Source organism: Ogataea philodendri (genome assembly GCF_020536065.1).
Source record: "Ogataea philodendri strain CBS6075 chromosome Unknown scaffold274, whole genome shotgun sequence".
Classification (NCBI taxonomy): Eukaryota; Fungi; Ascomycota; class Pichiomycetes; order Pichiales; family Pichiaceae; genus Ogataea; species Ogataea philodendri.
In genome coordinates this window covers 1-324 of record NW_025763881.1, presented here as the reverse complement: position 1 = coordinate 324, position 324 = coordinate 1, and the positions used below count along the sequence as shown (strand labels likewise).

The following is a 324-nucleotide window of genomic DNA, read 5'->3' as shown; positions in this document are numbered from 1 at the left end:
TAACAAAGGACAAACAGAAGTCCAGCGACAACTCCAGCTCTTTCAAAACTAACTCTGAGTGCTCTAGAGAGATCGGCCAGAAATGGAGAAACCTAGACCCAGAGGAGAAGAAGTACTGGAATGAGCTCGCTAGAAAAGAAAAAGAATGGCACAGAATGAAATACCCAAACTACAAATACACACCAACAAAGAAGAACGCAAACTCTTCACCACTAGTGTTATAGATTTGTTTTTTATTAGTCATTTCATCTCATAGCATCGTTCCCACCGAACATGCACAACAATCATAATATTCTTATTGAACGGTATGCTGTTGGACTCATC

General features: G+C 39.8%; 1 protein-coding gene across 1 annotated transcript; it reads left to right on the top strand.

Annotated features, from left to right (window-relative positions):
• On the top strand, positions 1–224 carry OGAPHI_001689 (uncharacterized protein; the record flags this gene model as incomplete). The annotated part of the gene is made up of 1 exon (XM_046202477.1): positions 1–224. A coding segment is annotated over one exon (224 nt), but the record flags the coding sequence as incomplete, so codon positions are not given.
• Between the last annotated feature and the right edge of the window lie 100 nt (positions 225–324).